This window comes from Canis lupus, chromosome 34 (assembly GCF_003254725.2).
Source record: "Canis lupus dingo isolate Sandy chromosome 34, ASM325472v2, whole genome shotgun sequence".
Classification (NCBI taxonomy): domain Eukaryota; kingdom Metazoa; phylum Chordata; class Mammalia; order Carnivora; family Canidae; genus Canis; species Canis lupus.
In genome coordinates, this window is record NC_064276.1 from 13,056,708 (window position 1) to 13,079,633 (window position 22,926).

Below are 22,926 nucleotides of genomic sequence, written 5' to 3' on the forward strand. Positions count from 1 at the left end.
AATTATTCACCTTCCCCTTACCCCGTTCATTATTTATTCTGAGGAACCGGACCAGCAAGACAGGAATATGTGTGTGTCTGAATAAGATGCTCCAATCAGGCTGTTCAACGTTCGACGCGGAGACCTCGAACAAATCAGGCGAAATACGTTCCAAAGACTATAAATATAAAACTAGAAAAGCTTCTCCCCGCCCCCAAACAATCTCGATCCTCCTCACCATACGTAAGAAAAAAAAATCTGTATTATTGCAAAAAATACATGTCCATCCTCACTGGATCCTATTCTATTTTCTTTTAAAAGCTTTATATGTCTAAAAAAAAAAAAAAAAGTGAGGAACAAGGTCGAGCGAGGTTCACACCTAAGTGCACAGCGCAGATTTAGGTTTGGGCCCGACGCTGTGCAATCAATCCCAGATTTCGCACATCGAGTTCCGCCCCTCCTCAGGCGGGGGAAGTCCTCGCTTTTATCTTCAGTTGTTTTAAAAGCAGGCGGTTTCCACCCCCCCCGCCCCCCCAGTTCTGCTCTTTGTGTCAGCTGCCTCGGAGTTGCCCCTTGGCAACCTACCGATCTAGGGTAGAAAACACCGTTGGGGGGAGCCGCAGCGCAGCCCGCCCGCCCCCCCCCCTCCCCCCGCTCCCCCCCCGCCGCCGAGCGCGGTCCGGGCGCAGGGCCCCTCTCCAGCGCCCCCTCCCCGGCGCGCTGCGGCTGGCGCTCCCCGGCGCCCCGCCTGACGCTGCAGCTGGGCCGGCGATTCGCCATTGGATTAAAAATAGCAGCGTCCCCCGCTCCCCGCCCGCGGCCCCAGGCCCCCGGAGCCCGTTCCCGCCCCGCGGCCCGCCCGCCCCGGCTCCCGCCGCCCGCTCCGCCCGCTCCGCCCGCTCCGCCCGCGGACCCAGCGCTGCGGCCCGACCCGGTGGGCTCGGGGGCGCGCCGCGGCCATGCAGCGCCGGGGCGCCCTGTTCGGCGTGCCGGGCGGCAGCGGCGGCAGGAAGATGGCTGCAGGGGACGTCGGCGAGCTGCTGGTGCCGCACATGCCCACGATCCGCGTGCCCCGCTCGGGGGACAGGGTGTACAAGAACGAGTGCGCCTTCTCCTACGACTCCCCGGTAAGTGAGGCTCGGCCGCGCCCGCGGCGCCCGGGGGAGGGTGCGGTGCCGGCGGCCTGCGGCGGCACGTGAAGGCGGGGGCGGGGGGATGCGCAGGGGCGGCCGGGGACCTCCTCCCCCGGCGGCGGAGTTGGCTCGGGCGCCCCGCAGTCGGGCGGCGCTTAGTGAGCGCCTCCTGCATGCGGGGCGCCGCTTCCCCCGAGGCTCCTGCCGCCGAAGACCGGGTGGCCGCGGGCTCTGCTCCGCCGGCCTGCCCGGCCCCCGGCCGCCTGCCACGGAGGGAGAGCGAGCCCGGTCCGAGAGTTCCCCGATCTCGACCGCGCGCTGCAGGCGGGGGCCGGGGGGGGGCGGCTGCCGCCCTCCGCCCTCGCCCCGGCGCCGGCCCCGGCCCGGGCCCCGACCCCCCCCCGCCCCCGCCCCCGCCCCCGGCCGCGGCGCACACGCGGCCCTTCCTTCCCTTCTGGGACCGTGGCCTCGGCCCGGGCTGCCCACTCCCGGGCCCTGTGATCTCCTCGCCGAGCTGGCCTCCCCCGCTTTCCAGGGCTCCCCGCTCCTCTGCTTCCCGTTAGAATGTGGGAAGGAACCTTCGGGCCCCTCCGGTGGGGCAGCAGACAGGGGGACTGCTGGGTTATTATGGCTTCTTTAAGTCATTCCCGTACTCCTCCAGAGGAGTCGCCGGGGCCGAAATGCATCAGTATAAATTATTAAAAGTTTAGTCGCGGGTCGTGACCTGAGACGCGAGGTGGCGCGGGGTGGGGTGGGGGTGGGGCGGGGGGGTTACGACAGCTCAGGGCACTGCCGTCCACCCAGGGCGGTTGGTGGTTTTTCCCCAGGTGGCATGTATATGTGCGACAAGGAAGAGGAGAGTGAATGTCCCTTTCAAGAGTCAGATGGGCTTCGAAGTGACTCAGCTGTCTGGCGTTTATCATGTCTTTTTGAGGACCAGGTTATTTTTATCCACCCACTTTAGATCTCATGTGTCACCCGGCAGGTCTCGATGCAATCGGGAGGTGCATGGATTGGACGCACCGAGGCAGGTTTCAAACAATAGTCTAACACATTTTATTCGCGTTATGTAGAGTATTGTTGGAGGAAAAAAAAAACAACCCGCCTTCAATGGGAGGCAGATTTCCCAAAGTATCCTTTATCATCTCCTGGATTCATATCGGCTGGTTTCAAATCATTTCGGCTTGTTGTTATCCATTGGGAGTCCCAGAATTACTATCCTCTCTACGATATCCAGTTTTTCTTTTATGTGAATTCCGGATCATTTGGGGGATAAACGTTTCACTTCTTGTTCATTACTTCCCGATTTTCTTTCGAAAAGGTCTAAGTGGAATGAGCTGGTTGTATTTAAATACTTTGCATATTGTGATCACACAACTCAAAGTGACTGTTGTCAGCAGTGTCATTAAATCATATTCTCCACAAAGTACTTGAAAATGCCATTTTCAGATTTTGTGTCCAGTGATGGGCAGGTTCTGGCTAGTAGGCTCCTGAGAATGGGGAGGGATGATGTTCTTAACCAGTGTAAGCAATTGACAGATTGTGAAGTCCAGGAAGAAGAGAGTGGCCTAGTCTTTTAGGATAGTACAGCGTGTAACGTGGGTAAAACAACTTTTTCTGTGTTTGATCAGGGTTGCTCTTCAAATCCTTCTTACAAACTTTGTTATTGGAAATCTTTACCACATGGTATAGTATGTGGCAGGTGTGAAAAAAGCTGATTATTTAAATTCACTTCCACAGATAGTTATTGGGAGTTAATGGTGTACCAAACACTGTTCCAGAAGCATCATGTCTAGTATAAAGTGATGATTTCATTCATGTCACAGTAGTTCCTTGGGGAGACTGGGCTTATTTACAGGGCCGATGAATCAGTATATTTTATTAACTATGAGGAGGAAGAGAAAGAAGGTTTTATAACAAATTGTATTAAAGCACAGTGTATGATCATGTGGGATTTTTCCCTATGGTACTGACTTAACACTCAGGACTTAAATAAGGCTTCTTGAGCACCTACTATGTGCCAGCTCATATATGCATGGCTGTAAGAATCATACAGAGTAAAATACTTTGGTACCAAGCACACCAGAGACTTTAATCTACAAGTGCCACAGGACTGTGTTAGGGGAAAGACCAAAGCCATGTGAGTGGAGAAGGTAATCATCAGATACTTTTGAAAATGGCCAGAGATAAAGGTGGATAGAAGTAAAGAAGACCAACTTCTGGCAAGGTAAATAACATGGGCAAACATATAAAGGGTGAATATTTTCTTCTTATTTGCTTTTAATGTACTGGGAAGAAAAAGATTGATTTAATGAGTAGTGAGGTCAGAACCAAGGAGAGAGCTTCAAATACTTACAATAGGAGCTTGGTTGTATATGGTCAGTTCCAGAAAACTACTGTAAGTATTGCGATTTAAAGTGGTGTTACAGGGAGACTGAACGGATCATTTTTAATTATAGATTCATTATAGATCCAAGGCCTGGTGTGAAAGCTTTGCTGTACCTTACCTGTGGGTATGAGGATTGAGTGGGACTGCATGATTAACTCATTTCAGTGTCCTTCTCCTTCCTTGCTACCTTTTAGGGCTTAGCACATGGCAGATGCTCAGTGACACTTCTTCTGGGATGAGAGAGAATTTGTGTTTTTCACCTGCCAGTTTGTCCCAATTTCATCCCAGGCCTACCTTCTCACCTTGACTTGTAGGTTCACCTCTCCATGACTTGGCTCATCTTGCAAGGTGTATAATGGGACCGTCCTGGAGAATGGGGACTTTGCATCTTTATCCCCAGCAGTTGGCCCAGCATCTGGTATATACAGGCTAGGAACTCAACTGATGCCTAGGAAAAGTATAAATTACATGTAGTGACAGGTTCTGAAAATGCTAAGGATGCAACACATGGGAAATACTGCAAAAGGAATCATGTGCGATTATCATGTAGAATGTGGTGGCTTTATTGTCTGGTGGGGGCAGAAGTGTGAGAAAGAGCCAGGCTGGCAGGGTTTGAACCCCAGTTCTGTCTTTCAGCTGTGTGACTTTTCTGGGTTCCAGTTTCTCTATCTGTGAAATGGGGACAATAATAGAACCTACTTCATGGGTTGTTTTGTGGATTAAATAAATTAATATGTAAAGTATGCCCAGCCAATCAGTAATCACTAGAGGAAGAAAAGAAAGAGATACAGAGAGTCAGTCAAGGGTTGCAGGCCCCAGGGTTTGATTGTCAGGGTTTGGTGTGGTTAAGTGGAGACGTTAGTCCACTCTTTTTCTTGCAAGCCTTCATGGACTACCATGTAAAATCTACTCCTCTCTTTGGTTGTTGAACCCCTCATTCGTCTGAATGTCCTCTGTCCCACCTCCCCTCAGCTTCTGGGCTGCCAGCTCCTGGGAGGTCAGTCTCTGGGTCTCCAGTGGCTAAGACTCATTTCCTTTTCCAGAACCACCCCCCTGTCTTGATCATTTCAGGGTTCTTTTTTAGCCTTCCGTTTCTGCTGGAGACTTCATTGTTTCTTCCAAAGCCCCCATTTCTTAGGGTCTATGTCATAAGACACAGCAGTTAGTGATAGTCTCTCTTCCATCATTGGCCATCATTTCACTCTCTTTTCACTTAACTGGTCGTTTTAAAACATCTACTAGATGTGAAGCCTTCTACCAAGCTTTCAGAATGGGAAGGAGCTGGGCGACTCTTGTGCTAACCATGCCCCTTCCCCACCTCTCTGGAAGTGGAGAGCTTATCTCATGCCTTGTCTTTAGCTGGGGTCACCTGAAAGATTAAGACAAGGGCTTAGCATGGGCAGTTTATTTTGGAAAGGTATCCCAGGAAACATAAGAGGAAGAACACTCAAGGGAATAATAACAAAAGGAAGGACAGTAAGCCAACCCAAGAGTGAGTCATTGAGCCAGCTGCCATGATGGAGCACTGGCGCTCCGTCCGGCCAGGGACCCCTGGAGAACTGTTGAATGTGCCCCAGTAACCTCTACCTGGGACATGGAGAGGGGAGTATTTATGCACTGGCTCCTGTGGCCTGTTGGTCAAGCGTGCTCCAGGGATGAACTGCCCTCACTCTTGCGGGTTGGTATTTGTGTCAGAGGGGCTTCCTGAGAAGCCTTCCCGTGACCAGCAGCTGCTGAGAAGAGAGAGATCCCAGTGCAGTGAGGCACTGAAAAGGTGGCCCGACATGATGTGAGACCAGCATAAGCATTCCTTCACACCTCCCCTTACCTTCCAGCATTAGCATCATTTTGTAAAACAGAGCTTATTTCCTGTTCTCTGAAGCTCTGGGATCCCTTGGTGATGTTGAGATGTCATGTTGGTTCTCCACATTCCTGAGAATCTTTGTAAAACTCTGGGGAACAGGGGCCTCTGGTAGTGGCTGGTTTACATAGCCACTGGGAAAGGCTTTGAGATCATTTACTTGTAGGAACAGCTCATGTGAGGGGCTCCTTACTCTAGTGGTGTGCTTGCTTTTACCTTCCAGGCAGTGAGACTTGCATCATGGTGCTTACTTGTAGGGGAAGAATAATTTAATTTGGGAAAAATCCTCCTCCTACGGGATCAACAGATACAAGATAGTAAAACATTTACTGTTTCTTTTACCTTCGAAGATATAAACTTAAACTAATTCTAATTAGTTTCACATATTAAAAGTTCCTTTCCAAAGGCAACTAACTAAAATGTTGTTTTATAGCAATGATTCTCAATATTTTTGGCCCTTGTATTCTCTTAAATATTTTCAAGGATGCCAGAGAGCTTTTGTGTGGTTTCTGTCTATTGATTTTTACCATATTAGAAATTAAGACTGAGAAAAATTTAAAACATCTTCCATTCTCTTAGCTGTTATTATTATTATTATTTTTTTAATTTTTATTTATTTATGATAGTCACACACAGAGAGAGAGAGAGGCAGAAACACAGGCAGAGGGAGAAGCAGGCTCCATGCACCGGGAGCCCGACGTGGGATTCGATCCCGGGTCTCCAGGATCGCGCCCTGGGCCAAAGGCAGGCGCCAAACCGCTGCGCCACCCAGGGATCCCATCTCTTAGCTGTTAGAGTGATGGTGTCATCAGATGTCATGGAGACTCTTAAAAATGTCTCTGTGTGCTCAGAAGAGAACAGGAGTGAAAAAGGCAGATAAGTTCATGTTATGAAAGTAGTTTTGACTTCGCAGCTCACTTGAAGGGCTTTGGGGGACATTCAGGGTTTCCAGGTCATACTTTGAAAACCAGAGTTCTAGAGTTTAGGCAAGAAAAGTACAACTGGTTATTTCAGTGGCACATCTCACCTGCATTGTGGCTTGTGTGGGTTCATATTTTCACATTTGTGGTGTTTGAATAATTGGTCATTAATCGTAGCTCATCTATAGATGTCATATGTCCCCTGTATATTGTTTTTGAAGCAAATTAAAATTTAGAGAATAGGAGTCATTTTGAAAAAAATTGCAACTACTTTGCTGGAAATCATTGGCCTTTTTGAAGGTAAGAATTCATTATTCTGTTGACTGGGAGCCTCACCGGAGGGTGATCTGGCTGGGCTGTTTCTTTCAGAAACTTAAATTTTAGCATCCTGACTTTTTTCCTTTGGCCACTGGCTAGGAGACTTTTGTCATCTCCTGCCCGGAAAGTGAAGATTTATTTGCCAGTACTGGGGGAGCAGGGAACTGAGTGGGAGCAGAGGACGAGGGTGGCCTTGGCATGTGGATATTGGATATGGCCGGATATGGTTCCCTGGTTCTCAGTCCTATCCCTGTTTTGTTAAGTCTTCTCTCATGTTGTAGGGGCTTGGTACCTGGACCCTACAGTTGCCAGAAGGATTCTGTTTTTTTTGTTTGTTTGTTTTTTTTGTTTTTTAGATTTTATTTATTCATGAGAGACACAGAGGAAGAGAGGCAGAGACATAGGCAGAAAGAGAAGCAGGCTCCCTGCGGGGAGCCCGATGGGGGACTCCATCCCAGGACCCCGGGATCACACCGTGACCCAAAGGCAGATGCTCAGCCACTGAGCCACCCAGGGGCCCCTGACAGGAGGCTTCTGATTTCGATTCTGCCAGTGAGAGTGTCAGAAGGAGAAGCCACCATTGTTACTGCAGCAGTGGCCCATGCCAGACGTGGGGTTTTCCTGTCCGCTCCGAGTATCCTTCTGGCACTCAGGGCCACCTCAGCCACGGGGGAGCTGGGATCATGTATTCGGTTTCTTACAGTGCTGGTGCCTCTGGACTCCGGAGCGTGAGTGGTGGTTCCTCTGACCCTGGCTCTCACGGCTCTCACCAAGATTACATCCTCTCCAATTCCCTGTATCAGGTCCCTTCCTGCCTGAAGCACCTGGACTAGTCGTGCTCCCCATCTGGGCTGATACACATACATTACACACACACACACACACACACACACACACACACACGCCTCTAAGTCTCCGTGTATTCCGAGTGGAGCTCCTATTCTTACCTGTGTTCCTTGTCCCACAGACCCAAGTCCTGTCTAAAAACACAGGGCTCCCTGCTCTAAAGAATAAACCGGCAGTGAATTGTCCGTGTGGGAGGGCCCCTGGGAGTGGAGGAGGGCCTTGTGGGCTCTGACAGGTGTCCAGGCCTTCCTTCTTATTTCAGCCCTTGTTTCGCTCCAGCTTCCAGAGTTACCTGGAGCTGTTAGTTCTGGAGCCTCTTGGAAATTCTGGGGTGTACATCAGATGGGATCTCGGTTCTCTGTGCTGCAGACCTAGCTGGGATTCAGCTCGGTCAGCTCACCTTAGTCTTGTAGTACTTCTCCATCAATGGTCCAGTTTCCAGATCTTCTGGCTATGGTTTATGTTTTTAAAAACACAATGTTTTGGGGCACCTGGGTGGGGCACATAATGTTTTCATTGTTCTTTTCTTTGGGTTTCAGAAAGGAGTGAGATTGATGTAAGTGTGTAATCTGCCCCACGTACGCTAGCATGCCGCTTTTCCAAATGAAAAATCAGGAAGTCACTTCCTGTCTCTTTTCGGCTGCTGTTAATTATCTTTCAAGTTGTGTCATTTTTAGACTTCAGGAATGTAAGAGGCAATGCTGATCCTGTCAGGGAGCCTTTTGGGAAAGTGTGTGTCCTCAGTTGTATTGAGCCTGGACATCTGTGCAGCTCCGAATTCTCTCTTCACTCCCCTGCACTGTCCTTCCTGTGGCCTGGAGTGCAGTCAAAGGTACTGCCCTTCATTTAGGGCCTCAGGCTGGAAGATGTACAATATTGTCAACCCTGCCCCCCTCCCCCTCTTGCTTTTTTTTTTAAAAGATTGTGTAAAGTGCACATAACATAAAATCAACCGTCTTAACCATGTTTAAGCGCACTGTTTGGTGGCATTAAGGGCATTCACATTGTGGCACAACCATCAGCACCATGCATCCCTGGAGCTCTTCATCTTGCAAAGCAGAAACTCTATTCTCCTTGAACAATAACTCCTCACTCCCCAGCCCCTTCAGCCTCCCAGCCTCTGGCAACCACCATTCTATTTTCTGTCTCTATGAATTTGCTCTAGGTACCTTATATAAGTGAGACCGTACAGTAGTTACCCTTCTGTGACAGGCTTATTTCACTTACCGTAATGTTTTCAAGGTTTATCCATGTTGTAGCATGTGTCAGAATTTCCTTCCCAAAGCTGAGTGACGTTCCACTGTGTGTGTATACCACATCTTGTTTGTCTGTTCATCTGCTGGTGGATACTTGGGTGGCTTCCATTTTTTGCCTGTTGTGAATGATGCTGCTGTGAACATGGGTGTGTGTCTGTGTCCCTCTCTTGTGTATCACATCCCATTAGAGACCAGGTTCCAATGGGGTAGCCCCCCTCTGCCCAGGCTCACGCCTTCATCACCTCTTGCCCAGACTCTTGCCTAAGAAGCTTCTTAATTGACCTTACGTTGCCTCCCTTTCATTCGTCACTGTGCTCTCAGATTTTCTAAAACATGGGTCTTATCATGTCATTTCACTGTCTAGATATTTTCAAAGCACCATTCAGACTTTCCTAACATAGCACCTCAAATCAGTTTACCAAGTTGATCCAACTTTCCTTGCCAGTGTTTGTCACTTAGCACTTAACCTCTACTTACATTCTCTTTAGCCCACAGGACTTCATGTTCTTCACATGCTCCGTGTTTTCAGCCCTCCTTGCATTGGCTCATGCTCTTCCCATTGGCCTGGACTGCCTTCTCCCTGTGTTTCCCAGGGAAACCCCACTGATCTCAAAAACCACCTCACATGTTCTCTGTAAAGCCCTCATCACTCTCCCCTCCCCAAACTGAGTTACTTATTTTCCTGTGCTTTCAGAGCACTTTGTTAATCTCTGTCATGGTTAAGATACTGATTGTTGAGAATACAGGACAGTTGGGGTCTTATGCACCTGTGTTAGTAAGGCTGCATCTTTTCCGATTTTCTGTGTATCCTTTTTTTAAAAAAATATTTTATTTATTTATTCATGAGAGGCACAGAGAAAGAGAGAGAGAGAGGCAGAGACACAGGCAGAGGGAGAAGGGGGCTCCATGCAGGGAGCCCGACGTGGGACTCGATCCCGGGTCTCCAGGATCATGCCCTGGGCCAAAGGCACGTGCTAAACCGCTGGGCCATCGGGGCTGCCCCCCACTTTTTAAGTGGGCTCCACACCCAGAATGGGGCCTGACAGGGGGCTTGAACTCACTGTGAGATCTTGACCTGAGCTGAGATCAACAGTCAGGCATTTAAACGATGGAGGCACCCAGGCACCCCTGTTCCTTAAAAAAAATTCTGAACGTGTATTTTGGAATTAAAAAAATGTGATTAAAAGTAACCAATACCGTAGTTTTATATTGTCATACTATAATCTGAAAAGTCATACACTTGACCCTTGACAAGCTTGGGAGAGGCATCTTGGGTCCTTGCGGGGTGTTTTGTGTGTTATGATTCTGGGTGCCACAGGGATCTTGGTGAACGTGATCACACATGGTGCCCCTTGGGGAGACGACTAGAGGGCTGTTGTCTGTGGATGTGGGCTGGGCCTCTGTGTGGCTGTTTATGTTCAGTACTATGGGCAGTCAGCCCAGGACTCCTCTTGCCCCCAAGCACAGGGAAGATGGGAACAGGAGCACCTATTTTTAGGGCTGGAGCAGCGGGTCAGTGCAATAATGACAAGAATTTAATGACTCTGAATACGCCTCCAGACTAGAGAGGGTGCTTGAGGTACACAACGATATGTGTTTCCGGTGATGAGACTCAGAAGAAAACCATTTGTTTTGTGTTAATTAGCAAGTATTAATGCTTACTTAGAACCTACTATATAGCCAGCACTGCCCCGGGAGGGTTTGAGAATTTCAGAGGGAAACAGAGGACCACAGTAATGAAGAGTATGACACAGATGTTTCTAGCATAGTACAGAATATGAACGCCAGGCAGCTGGGGTGGCTTAGCGGTTTAGCGCCACCTTCAGCCTGGGGCCTGATCCTGGAGACCCAGGATCGAGTCCTACATCGGGCTCCCTGCATGGAGCCTGCTTCTCCCTCTGCCTGTGTCTCTGCCTCTCTCTCTGTCTCTCTCATGAATAAATAAATAAAATATTAAAAAAAATAATATGAACGCCAATTTTGAGTGTCTGTTAGGAGTCAAACATGATACCGGGTACCTTTATATACACCATCTCATTTAATTACAATAGTAATTGGCTTGTAAATTATAATTACTCTTGTTGCCTTATTTTACAGAAGAGGAAACAGAGTCAGAGAGGTTACGTAGCTTATTCAGGGACTAGTTCAAAGACTGGTATGGGACTTAAGCCCTGATGTGTCATGAGGTGAGACCTTGAAGCACTTGTAGAGTATTACATTTTATTTATTTATTTATCTATTTATCTATTTATTTATTTATTTATTTAATTTTTTTTAGAGTATTACGTTTTAATCAGTGTGGCACTTACAGGGTATGAATGGAGATTTCAGATAGGAATAATCAATAAAATCTAGAAAAGTTACTGGTCTGGGTCCCTGGATGGGATCAGAAAAGTGGCGTTTTAGGGGAGGAAGGGACAGAGGCGTGGAGGTGAGACCAAGCTTAGGATGTATGTGAGGAAGAGAGAATTTACTTGGGCAACTGGGAAGCAAGGCTAACTCCTCTGTGGGCTATAGGTGTCGGCCTTGGTAAGGTTAGGCCGATGGGCTGGCTGGTCAGGAGCAAGAGAACAGCGTGAGGACAGCGGTTATTTGGGTGGCTGTCCTGGAAGCAGAAAGAGGACTACGGTTGGGAGGTGGAGAGAACTCCAGTAGGAATTGGGCTGGGGCTCTTGTGGTATTGTGGGAGGGGTGCTTTCATGAGGGTGATGACAGTGGGCCTAGAGCTGGGGAAGTGGTGGGAATAAACCCAGTAGACATTTTGATGAAAGATGCCGTGCAGCTGAGTCTGCAGAGTGTGCAGCGGATGGAGGAGTGGGAGGAGCTCAGTGTGCAATGTGGCAGATGCAGTGTATCAGGGGCATAAAGGAGGGTGGGGTGGTCAAATCAGGTGGGTGAGTGCATCGTAGGGAAACCCAGACAGGGGTCTGGGCGGCATTTCCTCCAGGAATTAGAATTTTTTTTTTTTAAGATTTTATTTATTTGTTCATGAGAGACACACAGAGAGGCAGAGACATAGGCAGAGGGAGAAGCAGGCTCCATTCAGGGAGCCCGATATGGGACTCGATTCCGGGACCCTGGATCACGCCCTGAGCCAAAGGCAGATGCTCAACCACTGAGCCACCCAGGCATCCCGGAATTAGAAATTTGAAAAGATAATCGTGTTGCACAAATAGTCATAGATGGATTACACGCAGCCTTTACTGTTTTATGAAATACAATCACTCCTAGAGTAAATCCTGCCCCATACTGACCACATGGGCGAGATCGGCCCAGAAGCTGGTGGCTCTTATGAGTCACAATTATGAAAACTTTCTCCTAATCAAACCAAGTATTGCTTTTTGGGTCCTGGTTAATTCTTTGGGTGTTGCTGAAAGCTGTGAGTTGGACATGAGGTCTCTGTCCCCAGCACTTTTTAGAAATAGGCTTGGTGGTGTGTTAGTGGGATCGGTGGAGGGAGCAGCCAGGAGGAGAGAGGTGTCGGCAAGGGGCAAGGGTGAGAGTGGCTCACACATTGAATCCTGTAGGTAGGGATCCCTGGGTGGCTCAGTGGTTTAGTGCCTGCCTTTGGCCCAGGGCATGATCCTGGCGTCCCAGGATCGAATCCCATATCGGGCTCCCTGCACGGAGCCTGCTTCTCCCTCTACCTGTGTCTCTGCCTCTCTTTCTATGTCTCTCATGAATAAATAAATAAAATCTTAAAAAAAAAAAATCCTGTAGGTACAGCTGCTGAATTGCCCCTCTGGAGGTGCCGTTTGGAGAGATTCTGCCCATGTCCAGCCTGAAGGTGTGGAAGCAGCCCCGGCAGGTAGGCCCCGTGTCCTGGGGCCCACACGTCGGTGAGGGGGCCGCCAAACCCTGCGGCTGCTTCGCCAGCGTCTGGGGGCCCAGCACCTTGGAGGCCCAGCACTTTGGGGGCCCAGCACCTTGGGGGCCTGCCAGCATTTGGTTGGGGAGCTTGTCAGCATGGAGCAGCCACCTCTGGGGGCTCCAGCTGCCCTTCCGACTTGGGAAGTGGAGCTGGTGGGTCCTGCCAAAGCCTCTCTCCTCCCCTTCGGGAAACCTTGGCAGAGCACCTGGCGCCAGCTCCTTACCTGTGTGGCGAGCCTCCTTTTCCTGTCCTCCTGCTTTCCTGGAATGAAACAGCCTTAGTAAAAAAGGAGGAAACTGCGCTTTGGCCCAAGCCCCGGGATGGCGTGTGCTTGCCAACAGCTGCCCACCTAGCTCCTGCCACCAAAACAACATCTGCTTCTCAGTTGCATGGGGCAGCATGCGGAGGGCCAGACTGGCCTGGCTTCTGGGAGGGAACACCCCCAGGAGCACCCCCGTGCACACCCCCGCATCACTGCTTAGTAGCAGTATGACTTAAGCAGGTGTTGGAATTCCACTGAATGTCTCTGAGCCCTGGTTTTTCCCTCCATAGTACCTTCCTTGTGGGGTTGTTAAAATCATGGCTTCCCATTAAACCCACTTAATGCCATCCACCTCTGTAGTGGGATTTATTTATTTTTATTTTTATATTTTTTTGTAGTGGGATTTAATGGGAAGGATCCTTTTGAGGGGTAGGTGAAATGGGGTTTATAGTGTCTTGGGGCTGCCAAGGGGAGACTTCCTGTACTTGGTAATTCTGCATGAGGCTCCGCCCTGCAGCAGAAGCCTTGGGTGTGAGTGTTTGCTGGCCCCCTTGGGGGGATCTCTGTTCAGGGCTATTATTCAGAGTCAAATCCAACTCGTACTTATGGGCTTTTATGGGTTAGCCTGGAAACCTAATCCTCATGTTTAATATAGTTTTCCAGGGGAAATGCAACCTGAAGAAAACCAGCTCTTTTTCTGCTTTATTTAATTTTTTTTTAAGCTTTCATTTATGAGGGACACAGAGAGACAGAGAGAGAGAGAGAGGCAGAGACACAGGCAGAGGGAGAAGCAGGCTCCATGCAGGGAGCCCGACGTGAGACTCGATCCTGGGTCTCCAGGATCACACCCTGGGCCGAAGGTGGCACTAAACCACTGAGCCACCCGGGCTGCCCAGCCAGCTCTTTTTCAAAATGAGAAGAAATGACTATAAAAAGTTTTTACCTTTGACTAAGGTGGTTTCACATTTTTCTCTTTTTCTATGTAAGTGGGGAGCTCCTTCCGTGGATTGTAGCTGCAGTTTGGCACTGCAGAAGGAGCTCGCCCCAGTGCTCCCTCGACGGTTTTCTTTGTGCTCATTTGTCCTCTGAACAGTATAGTAGCTGCTCCTCCTGCCTCACCCAAACCCTTCCCTAGCTGTTTGGGTGAACAGCATCCTCATTGCTCCAAATACCCAGAGCAAGGATGTGGTTTTATCCTTAGGAAAAAAGGTCATAAATGACGGATGGGTGGAACAGTAAATTTATAGCGTGTCAAAATGTGGCCGTTTGGACAGTGCCGCCGTTAGCTGTCTGAGCTGGCTGTGCAGCAGCTCTGAGGCATACCTGGGAGCCCTCTGCAGAGAGGGAATGGCAAAGTTGGAGCAAACTGGGAGAATCATTACTGCCTCAACATTTCTATTTTTTCTTAACACTTCATGGCCACGAGCATGATTTATGGATGCTTAGTGGGGAAGCCTGCACTCTCTCTTGGGATTATGTGCATTTGGTTTTTCTACTTAGTTTAGATGGACAATTTTATTTCAGTGGATTTGCTGTTGGAAGCAAGGTTTTTGGATTTTGTGAATATTGTATTCCGGAAGTTTTGTTCCACTGGCGAGCTGTTTGAGTGTTTCCTTGCTGTCCAGCCTGTTTTTTGCTTTCCCCTCATCATATTTCCCCTTTCTGAGGATTGCATGCTTGCTGCCCTTGATCTGGAGCCTTGTTTTACTTTCTTATTGCACCCTTGCTTCCCATCTGCCTCTACTTAATTTTTGCATTTAAAAACTCTTGTCTGTTTTGCTCTAGAAGCCAGAATGTACTTGGGATCTGTGGTCTGGTCATTGGAATATTTATACCTGCCATTCAGTTGTGGAAGTACCTGAGAGGTAGAGTTAATGGCAGGTGGTTGCTTGATGAATGCAAGAGTTGAGCAGAGAGAGGTGGGTAATCTTACGAGTCTAATGAGTTAAAACAGGAGTTGTCCTTGATTCTGCCCTTTTTCCACACACTCCTACATCTAATCCATTTTCTTTGCTCAGGGGCTCTATCCTAAAATTATAACCTGCATCTGCTAAAGTTTCTCCATCCCTGCTATGAGTTCCCTTCCCTGACTTCCTGCCACATCCCCTAGGCTGAGCCACCATCCTGCCCTGTTTAGACAAGGGGTGTCTTCTTTTTTTTTTTTTTAAGATTTTATTTATTTATTCATAAGAGACATAGAGAGGCAGAGACATAGGCAAAGGGAAGAGAAGCAGGCTCCATGCAGAGAGCCCGAAGCAGGACTGGATCACAGGACCCTGGGATCATGAGCAGAGCCGAAGGCAGACACTTAACCACTGAGCCACCCAGGCATCCCTAGACAAGGGGTATCTAAAAGAACTTTCAATGGTGATGGAATTGTTCTGCATCTGCACTGTCCAATATGGTAACCTGTAGCCACATGTGCGGCTATTAAGTACTTGCAATGTGGCCATTGTGTTTGAGAAACCAAACTTTTAACCTAATTAAATTAATTTAGAGCTAAGTATTCATATGTGGCCAGTGGTAGCGTGGGTCTCGACTGCATAATAGATTTGTGACCATATCTATCTATGTTCTCTTGACCCCCGCCCTATAGTTCCCCCTGGTAGTCCTGAGTGATCTTGTAGCAGGATGTGGATGTCATGACAGCACCAATGGTGCTTGTCTTTCTCTCTCTCTGCTGACTAAACTCCTCCTGCCCCACACCCCACCAACTTCTCTAACGCCAGAGAAGACATCACAGCCTCTTTCTCTTTCGTAGCTTTTTCCTACTCCACATGGATGATCTCTCAATCCCCTTGCTCCACGGATGGCATCTACCCGGGCTGGGGTACAGTGACTTTGCTTTGTTACATTCTCTCTTGTCATCACGTTCTCCTCTGTCTCCCCGAGATGACACTCTTTATCCCCTCTTTGACTTGTGTGTTCCCAAATTTCCCGAGTGACACATTTTGATATAATCTTAGTTATTTCAGATCACACTTTTACTGTGGGTATCAAGCATATCCAGCCCCTTAGAGCTATGAAGTTGGTTGCGAAAGCCTAAGGAAAGCTTGGGTTAAGAGAAAGGAACTTTTGAACAATTGCTTGTTCTGTTATGTATACATACAATTGGTTCTAAACGCATTTAGTTAAGAAAAATTTTACTGGTTTTTACTGTTCAAAAATGAATCAATATTCCTGAAGGAAAATTAGAAAATATAAAAGACAACGTGAAGAAAACAGTCCCACATTATGTCTCTGCTGAGATGACATCACAGGTTGTGCAGGGCATGCATATTGTGTATATTGTAATGTCGTATGCGCTGTTTTGTTACCTGCTTTTTTTACTCAAAAATACCATGTAGAGCTTTTCCTATCAGTAAATACTCATTACAAATACATTTTAAATGGCTAGAGAGGATTTTTTTTAAATTTTTTTTTTATTTATGATAGTCACAGAGATAGAGAGGCGGAGACATAGGCAGAGGGAGAAACAGGCTCCATGCACTGGGAGCCCGACGTGGGACTCGATCCCGGGTCTCCAGGATCGCGCCCTGGGCCAAAGGCAGGCGCTAAACCGCTGCGCCACCCAGGGATTCCCCTGGAGAGTATTATAGTTCATGGATGTACCATAAATTAGTAAAGAAATCTGTTCTTGTGCATTCAGGTGATTTCCTTTCGCTGTTACAAGTAGCTAATTCAGTTAATTTCTTTTTTTTTTTCTTTTTTTAAAACTCAGTGTTTTAGAAAATACTGTGTTCTTGTCCCTTTCCTCTCACTTTTGCATGAGTGTGTGAGTCACAGTCTTCCTGGGTGTTAGTATGTAATTTGTTCTGGACGTGGATTTGTTGTGACTCCATCTACCTACATCATGTTTCTCTTTGCGGCAATGACCACTTGTTTTCCACACTGTTCTGTGGTTATAAAAACAAGTGTTACGCAGCGACTCTGTTTCCTGAGTGCACTGCTCACACATGCTCGCTCTGCCTTCCTGTCTTCCAGCGGAGGCCAGTCTCCAAGAACACACCATCGTAAACAAAGTTCTCTGAACACCTACTGATTGACAATGTGGTGTATTTTTATTTAAAATGACTGTTCACTTGCTATTCTGAAAACATGTAACCTTGACCTTTATATTTGCCTCAGTTTCAATATTATTTTAAAAGGCAGCAGTATAAAAAAAAAGGTAGCTTTGTCTTTGATGTTACTTCTCAATACTATGTAGGAAATACAATGTAAAGTAATAAATGCACAGCTATGTGTATATCATATTTATATAGAAATGCTTTGAAGAGTGGGGTTAAGCAATGCGTGGGCTTCTAATGCTGCTCCTCTCTCGTGGCTTGATTGTGAGGTGGGAGAAATTGTCTTGCGGACCATTATAGAGCGTTAGAGAAGCCCAGAGTAGTATTTCTTGGCTTCCTTGTGATTTCAGGTTTCCAAGTTTGTCAAGTTTCTGTTTAGGTCATCACGAAAATGGTAATTAGAATCTTATTTAGCTAAGAACATGCCGAGAAGTGCATGCTGGCCATTCTGGGCTGGGTGGCCTCTGGAAGTAGGAGCCAGATAGGGTCTAAGGTGGGATGGGGTGTGGATGTGGCAACCACTGTCCAGAAGAACCAGTGAGCCTGGCTTGGTTACAGAAAGTAGGGGAACTGGGGTCACAAGGTTCAAGTGTCCAAGCTGCTGAGACCCTGACTTTAGCTGAACAAACCTGAAAAGCTGGTGTTCCTGCACATGCTGGAGGCTGTTTTTCTATGCATGGCCATCAGTTTTCTCTTGATGATACTCATTGTTTAGTTATGTCAGAGCCTTGAAATGGAGTCTGTGCTATGGAGTGTTCTTTTTTTTTTTTATTTTTAAAAATATTTTCTTATGTATTCATGAGAGACACAAAGAGAGAGAGAGTTAGAGACACAGGCAGAGGGAGAAGTAGGCTCCGTGTAGGGGGCCTGATGTAGGGACTCAATCCTGGGTCTCCAGGATCACACCCCAGGCTGAAGGTGGTGCTAGACCGCTGGGCCACTGGGGCTTCCCTGTGGAGTGTTTTAAATCCAGGTCAGAAGGGCACCGAGGATCATGTCCTGTGTTACTGAATGGCAAGTAACTACACAAACTCTGCCACTCGGTCTGTGAAAGTCTCTTCAGTTTGGCTCTGTACCAGGTAGTGTTGCTGGAATTTAGTAATGCTCATGACATGATTTCCCTGCCCTCAGGGAGCAAATGTGTGATTCAGTGTGTGAATGTGGTGGCCTCAAATGAAGGAAGCATGAGTTATCACAGCTACAGATTTCAGCGAATGAGATGCTAACAGTCATGGTATAAAAGTGGATTTGGGATTAAGGACCAGCAGCCCAAGATGATGAGTCAGGAGATACGGGAATTGGTCATGGGCGCAGGCTGGCAGGTGGACAAGTGGACAGGGTTGGAATCTGGGGAGCTTGCTCAGTTGTGAAGGCATTGATGTATGTAGCTGGTTTTGATGTGGGCTACTCAGAAGGCTTGAGGCCTGACCTGATGTCTCTGAAGATCCTTGAAGTGACACTTTCTTGGCCATGAGACTTTCTTAGAACTGCCTGATCCTGGGTAGTTCTAAGAATGGGGTATAGACATGGCAACCACCAGCTCTAGGCTAGTGCTACTCAAGTGTGGTCAGCTGACTGGTGCCAAGAGAGAAGTACAAACATTGAGAGTAAGCGTTTAGAAATTTCCATAGCAACTTGACATTGTAGCCACATCCAAGTGTGTAAGCAGTAGATTAGTTTGTTTGAACAGCATGTAGACCTGTTTGGGTTTTGAGGGACTTAACATGTGGGAGTAAGTTCACATTTAACTGGAGCCAGTGACTAGTCGCAGTGGAGTCACGTGTGTTTCCTTAATGAACAAAAACAAAACGGAACACAACACAGAACAATCTAATCCTTCATGATAGTAGTTTGACAAACACTTCTTTGGACCAAGCATGAAGATAATGGGAGGTAAGGCTGTGAGACCCAAGGTCAAGAACTTAAATATAAAACCATTGATCACATTCCAGCTTCATTTCAGGTCTTGGTCATGATCAGACTTTCTTCTCTTCTCTTTCCTCTTTGTCATCAGCATGTTTTTTTATGAACATTATTTTTAGTGCATACTATATACAATTCTATACTTACATTCTATATACATATATAATACATAATTCGTAATATTTACTCAGCCATCAAAAAGAATGAAATCTTGCCATTTGCAATGACATGGAAGGAACTTATTATACTAAGCAAAATAAGTCAGAGAAAGACAAATATTACATGATTTCACTCGTATGTGGAATTTAAGAAATAAAACAGATGAACATAGGAGAAGGGAAGAAAAAATAAGATAAAGACAGGGAGAGGCAAACCATTTAAGAGACCCTTAAATATAAGAAACAAACTGAGGGTTGCTGGAGGGAAGGAGGGTGAGGGGATGGGGTAACCTGGGTGATGGGCATTTAAAGAGGCATGTGATGTAATGAGCACTGTTATATGCAACTAATAATTCACTAAATTCTACTCCTGAAACTAATACTACGCCATATGTGTACTAACTGAATTTTAAAAATAGTCTTGAAAAAAGAGAAAAAAAAGAAAAAGAATGTTACTGTATTTTGTTGTGTTTGTATGCCACAGGTCCTTAGCTCTTCTGTTTTGGGAGCTCTTTTTCCTATTATAAATAGTGCATTTTTGAATATTTTTGTGCAAATTAGGCTTTTTCCCCCCTCTTTCTTTTGGATTCCCGCAGTCTTTACCCAAAGGAGAAATATTGTGTCAAAGGGTCATAGTTCTATTGATCTCTAGAAAGATGGAACCAATTTATATTGTGAGAGTACACATACAGGTTTTCTCTGTGGCTTCAGGCTTGGTAATTTTAATACTTTTGGCAGTTTAGTAGACATATACTTGCCTTGAGATAGTTTTAGGGAGAAGGTGATGTTTGATTTTAATATTTTCTCACAATTAAAACTAAATGATCTTAAAAGAAGAACTTACCAAGTTGAACCTGAATGTTGACATCCTGTAATTTTATCAGTTTTCACATAGTTTGGATATAAACTTTTCTTCATTGTACTTTACATCATTCCTCGTTCTGTTGTGACTGGTTTTCTATTTGTTTTATTATGTTTTGTGGTGTAAAACTTGTTCATCAGTGTTTACATTTTTATACCTAACCACACCATCTCTCCATTTTATCTTTTCTTGGCCAGAAATTATTTTCCCCTTCCTAAGTGAGATAAATATGCTATTCTGCTCTTTTCTAGTTTTTTAGATGCTTATCTCTTAGAGCTCTCTAAACACCTTATTCCGGGGTTTGGTATAAGATGTAGATCAGATTAATTTTATTATATACTGATGCCTAACTGTCCCAATAACTTTTATTAGTGATTTCTCCCCATTTTTGTGTTTCTTGTGGTTTGCCATATATCAAGCAGTTACCATACAATGAATATATTTTTGGAATCTTCATGTGTAGGCTACTATTTATTTAAAAAAATAACTGTGATATATCTGGATTTCATTTGTGACCTGTCGTAATTTGAAAAAGAGTGCTTTTTCAAATAATTAGCCGAAATTATTCTCAGCTAATTTTGTAACCTGTCTCTTTCTCCTAGAATTCTGAAGGTAGACTCTATCACCTGAGAAAAACATTATTTTATATTCTTCCCTCTTATTCTTTGAATTGTATTTCACTGTCAATTGGTAGTTTTCTAACCTGCATTATTTCTCTCTTGAAATTTTAAAAATTATTTTTAGAAAGGGAGAGCGAATGAGTGAGATGGGAGTGGGGGAGGGGCAGAGGGAGAGGGAGAGAGAATCTCAGGCAGACTCTGAGCTGAATTTGGAGCTTGATGTGGGGCTTGATCTCATGACCATGTGTGCCATCATGACCGGAGCTGAAGTCAAGTGTCTGATTCTCAACCGACTGAGCCACTCAGATAATCCCTATTTTAATATTTTTCTAAAGACATAGTGCATCATGCCTTAAGACAAAGGACACTGGACACTAAGAGAGAGAGGTTCACTCCAGTCTTTAGACTCTAATGCAGTTACTTTTCTTCTTATGTTAGTCTGCTAACATCATTACAGAAACCAAGGTATGATCCCGGTTTCTGCGATTTTAGCGCAATGCTTATACAAAAGAAGGTCCTGCCCCATTTTGTGGCTGCCCTTTTGGCCACAGGAAGGCAAGGGTTTTACAGATTTTCCAGAACAGTAGTCTTAGTGGGAATGTGGCTGGTTAACAAGAGCATGAGGTTGAGGGTTCTAAACTAAGAGCTTGGCTCTGATCCCAGGCTGTCAAACAAAAGAATCAGGAGAGATAGACTTGTCAGCATAGATTTGTCCTCATGAGTGAAAGAAGCTGTTCAGAGCACATGCATGGAGTACTGCCTTTGAAAGAAAGTTTTATAGGACCAATATTTAGATATTACTAAGGTAAGAGGGAAGAAGGCATGGGTCGTTAGACTGAAGTGTGTGCTTGTTCTATATGGGGTAGCTTTTAAAGGGATTTGTGTCTCAGTGTCCTGAAGTTTTGGTACGGCTAGCAAGTCCTGTGGGCAGTGCCCCCATCTCAGAGCCGCTGCTTCAGAGGCCGGCCGTGTGTAGGATGGAAGAGACCCGAGGATGTTTGTAATAGAATCCTTCCCTAGTGAGGCCAGTTGCCTTTGAGTGCTAAAGCATTTTCCGGGCAGCCCCAGTGGCCCAGCGGTTTAGCGCCGCCTTCAGCCTAGGGCGTGATCCTGGAGGCCCGGGATCTAGTCCCACGTCAGGCTCCCTGCATGGAACCTGCTTCTCCCTCTGCCTGTGTCTCTGCCTCTCTCTCTCTCTCTCTATGTCTCATGAATAAATAAATAAAATCTTAAAAAAAAAAAAAAAGACCTGAGAGCCAAGGGAGGCAGTGTGGGGGTGATACACATAGGTCAGTCACAGGTCAGGCTTGTATCTGAAGACAAAATGATGATCTTTGATGCCAAAAGGATTTAAATAAAATAAAATAAAGCATTTTCCTCTCAGATTATGGACTTTGTGACAATGTCAGGTGACTCCAGAAATTGAGAATGAATGTTTGGGGTATATTAAATTTTTATCAAATTCCCTAATAAGTCAGAAACTCTTGGCAAGGAAATTAGCAAAGACTTTACAATTATTTTAGGGATTACTTTATAAACTCTTGCATTATATTGTATTTTTCTCCAGAAAAATGCTATACTTGAACAGTTTTCTTCTTCCACTTGGTAATTTCTTGGTTCTCTCACTAGTTGCTTAATATATTTTTCTGATAGATTAATATTTGTTGCCCCCAGCCTGTGTGGCTGTCAGACTGATTGTTTTCCTCCTTCTGCTTATTTCCCTCAATTATAAAATAATTGAGATAACAGAACATACATGTAGTACATAGAACTGTAGCTCATAATAAATAATTGCTATTGTTTGCATAATGCTTTACAGCACAGAATGTATCTCACCCTCTTTGAACTTAACACAACCCCGTGAGGTGGGAATTATTGTGCAGCAATGCTTATGAAGGAAAATACTGAAGCTCAGAGACTGAATGACTACCTGCCTTAGGCTACAGAGCTAATTAATGGCAGTTCAGGACCCTGGCTACAAATCTTATATTTTCCCTGGCATGTCTTCTGGTTTAAAGTCTTTCTGATTGAATTACATTTTATTGGAAGAGAACGGGAATGTTATTTTTTAAAATCACAACATATGGTGCTCAATTTACTGGGCCTAATGAATAACTGACCTAATGATGCAAGTTTTTTAAGGGTTATAACTATGCAAAAAACATGTGTATTTAAAAACATCTTTTTTTTTTTTTTTAATTCATAGAGAGGCGCAGAGACACAGGCAGAGGGAGAAGCAGGCTCCACGCTGGGAGCCTGACGTGGGACTCGATCCAGAATCTCCAGAATCACGCCCTGGGCTGCAGGCGGTGCTAAACCGCTGCACCACCGGGGCTGCCCTAAAACATTTTTTTGAAAGAAGGATTTAATCTGTTGATCAAATGAATATAGTATGTTGCCTCTAGTTGAAAAACTTTTCTAATTTTATTCAAATGATCTCATTCAAAGAGAAAAAGTTATC

At 46.0% G+C, this 22,926-nt stretch overlaps 1 protein-coding gene and 1 non-coding gene across 3 annotated transcripts in view; one reads left to right on the forward strand and one right to left on the reverse strand.

Annotated features, from left to right (window-relative positions):
* The first annotated feature begins 802 nt into the window (after window positions 1-802).
* Window positions 803-22,926, forward strand: part of USP13 (ubiquitin specific peptidase 13) — a 116,444-nt gene continuing 94,320 nt past the window's right edge. The window contains exon 1 of one of the 2 annotated variants that reach the window (XM_025451193.3): window positions 803-1,106. In XM_025451193.3, coding sequence (XP_025306978.1) covers window positions 939-1,106 — 168 coding nt within the window. In that variant the 5' untranslated portion in view covers window positions 803-938. Of the gene's footprint in view, window positions 1,107-18,686; window positions 18,796-22,926 lie in introns of those variants that run through there. The other variant, XM_035710226.2, reaches the window with a different exon arrangement.
* LOC112662934 (small nucleolar RNA SNORA81) lies at window positions 20,801-20,981 on the reverse strand. Its single transcript, XR_003138960.1, has one exon. It is a non-coding gene; the product is annotated as a small nucleolar RNA SNORA81 (small nucleolar RNA).